We start from the raw sequence: 2001 nt of genomic DNA on the forward strand, positions 1-2001 counted from the left end.
GACAGCACAGCAGAGAAAACAAAATGGTTAAATTACATGTCAAGGACAGCACAACAGAGAACAAATTTGTGAAATTATATGCGCACAAATCAAGCTAATTAACAAAAGGGTCAATGATCCATGACCAATGATGAAATATCTCTAAATATGGAGAGTTTGAGACTAATTTAACAACAAACTAAAAATCAAGTTCAAAAAAAATATACAGGACCACACTAAACTAGCTAACTACATTCAATTAAACATAAACAGCAAATTCCCAATGTTAAAATTGAGGCTCCATTTTCTTCATCATCTCGAGTAATACTTAATTCTCCTTCAATTTTCCCCAAAATGTATTTTGCTAATATGAATTATGTACAACAGTAGAGAACATGTGAAAAAGAATCCCAATCCCCCCCATCACATCTTTTGAAATTCCCTTCTTAGATTCATATGCATATTCATCAATTCTTTTTTTTTTAACCAAAGAGAATATCATATTGTGAGATCAAGCACACCCAATAGTTCCTTCTTCCATCTTACCTCGGTCAATTTTTGTGATGACCCATCATTCAAAACTTTGATTTAAACACGAGGGAGGTGATGGCTCTGCATTTGCATAATCATAGCACCATACGAATTATTAGGCTCTGATTTAATTCCATTATAAGAAGATATTCCATATGGTGATTGTTGCACAAATTGCTGAGGCTTGAACCCACCAATTCCTTCGTTTGGTTGCTTCGAGTCGACTATAACTGAAAAATGGTCCGAAACAGCTATCGCTGCGGTGCTCGATTGAGAAGTAACGGAAGGTGCAGACGGGGACTGGGCCCGCTCGTCATCCGGCAAATTGACAGTTGTTATGTCGTGAATGCTCGACCGCCTCTTATCCTTCCCTCCCGAGTTAAGCCTTATGAAGTACTTCTGTGCATGACTAGCTACTTGGGTCGGGGTTCGACTCGTCACATAATTTCGAGAGATGTTCCTCCAATCGCCTCGCCCGTATTTCTTCAAACCCAATAAAAACCTCCTAAAATAAATTCACATAACCAATCAAATATTTAAAATTTTAATTCAATATACATGCTAAAATTCATAGGACCAAAAAGGAAAAAAAAAAAAAAAAATTAAGCACTGACTTGTGTTCTTCTTCAGTCCAAGGGACACCTTTCTTCCTCTCTTGCTCGGCGCCTCTGCTGCCGCCTCTCTTACCACCGACACAATAACCGGGTTTGAATCCTTGACTCTCCCAGTCGAGAGTGAACCCGCCTGATGAAGAGTTGTAGTACTGAGGGAAGGGGACGAGGCCCATTTCGATGTAACTGACATCGCTCTCTAGCTCTTTGTAATGAGCTGCCACATCTCCAGCAGTTTTGCCAGGGATCAAGAGGGCAACTTTCTCCCAGCGATTCGGTGTCTCACGGTCGTATCGAGCCAGAGCATCCTCGAACGCCTTGTTCTCCTCCGGGGTCCACGCCATGCTGTTGCGCCTCGGTGGCACTAACCAGCTCTGGTTAGTGAAGTGGGTCCCGCCTGGTGGTAGCACCTCCATCCACGGTCGTATAGAGCTCTAGATGGGATAAGGAAGGAAATTTTTCTTTGCTTTTTTCTTTTTTTTTAAAGAAGTGAAGAAATCAGTGGCACGGAAATGAAGGAGAGATCCAAGGAGCCAATAGAGAGAAATATGGGGAGAAGAAAGAAAGGAGAAGGGGAGCGGGTTGCGTTGGAGGTGGATCTAGTACTAATAGTGCTTCTATTGCGAGGCAAATTCTGCACTGGGCACTGTATTTTATTCCCCTTTTCCACCGTTTGGAGCTTCTTATATTAAATAGGGGCAAAAATAAATAAAGGCAGCAAGGGAGAAGTTGTTCTTCTGTGACCTCTGATTGGGCCTTGGTGGAGTTTGTGCCCTCTCAACCATGGGAAAGCCTTTGAAATTCTGACCCCTCTCCTCCCCTTCCTCTCCAGTCACTTAAGTCACTGGAGGCTTCCTTTCTATTTGTTACAAGATCATTA

The 2001-nt window shown here is 42.1% G+C and overlaps 1 protein-coding gene across 1 annotated transcript; it reads right to left on the bottom strand.

Annotated features, from left to right (window-relative positions):
* Nucleotides 1–435: 435 nt before the first annotated feature.
* Nucleotides 436–1669, bottom strand: LOC144572774 (transcription factor DIVARICATA-like). Its single transcript, XM_078322453.1, has 2 exons — nt 1125–1669; nt 436–1015 (listed from the first exon to the last, which is right to left on the bottom strand). The coding sequence occupies exons 1-2, from the start codon at nt 1535–1537 to the stop codon at nt 568–570; spliced, it is 861 nt and encodes a 286-aa protein (XP_078178579.1). The 5' UTR covers nt 1538–1669; the 3' UTR covers nt 436–567.
* Nucleotides 1670–2001: the final 332 nt, after the last annotated feature.

This window comes from Carex rostrata, chromosome 2, assembly GCF_964058835.1.
Source record: "Carex rostrata chromosome 2, lpCarRost1.2, whole genome shotgun sequence".
Lineage (NCBI taxonomy): Eukaryota > Viridiplantae > Streptophyta > Magnoliopsida > Poales > Cyperaceae > Carex > Carex rostrata.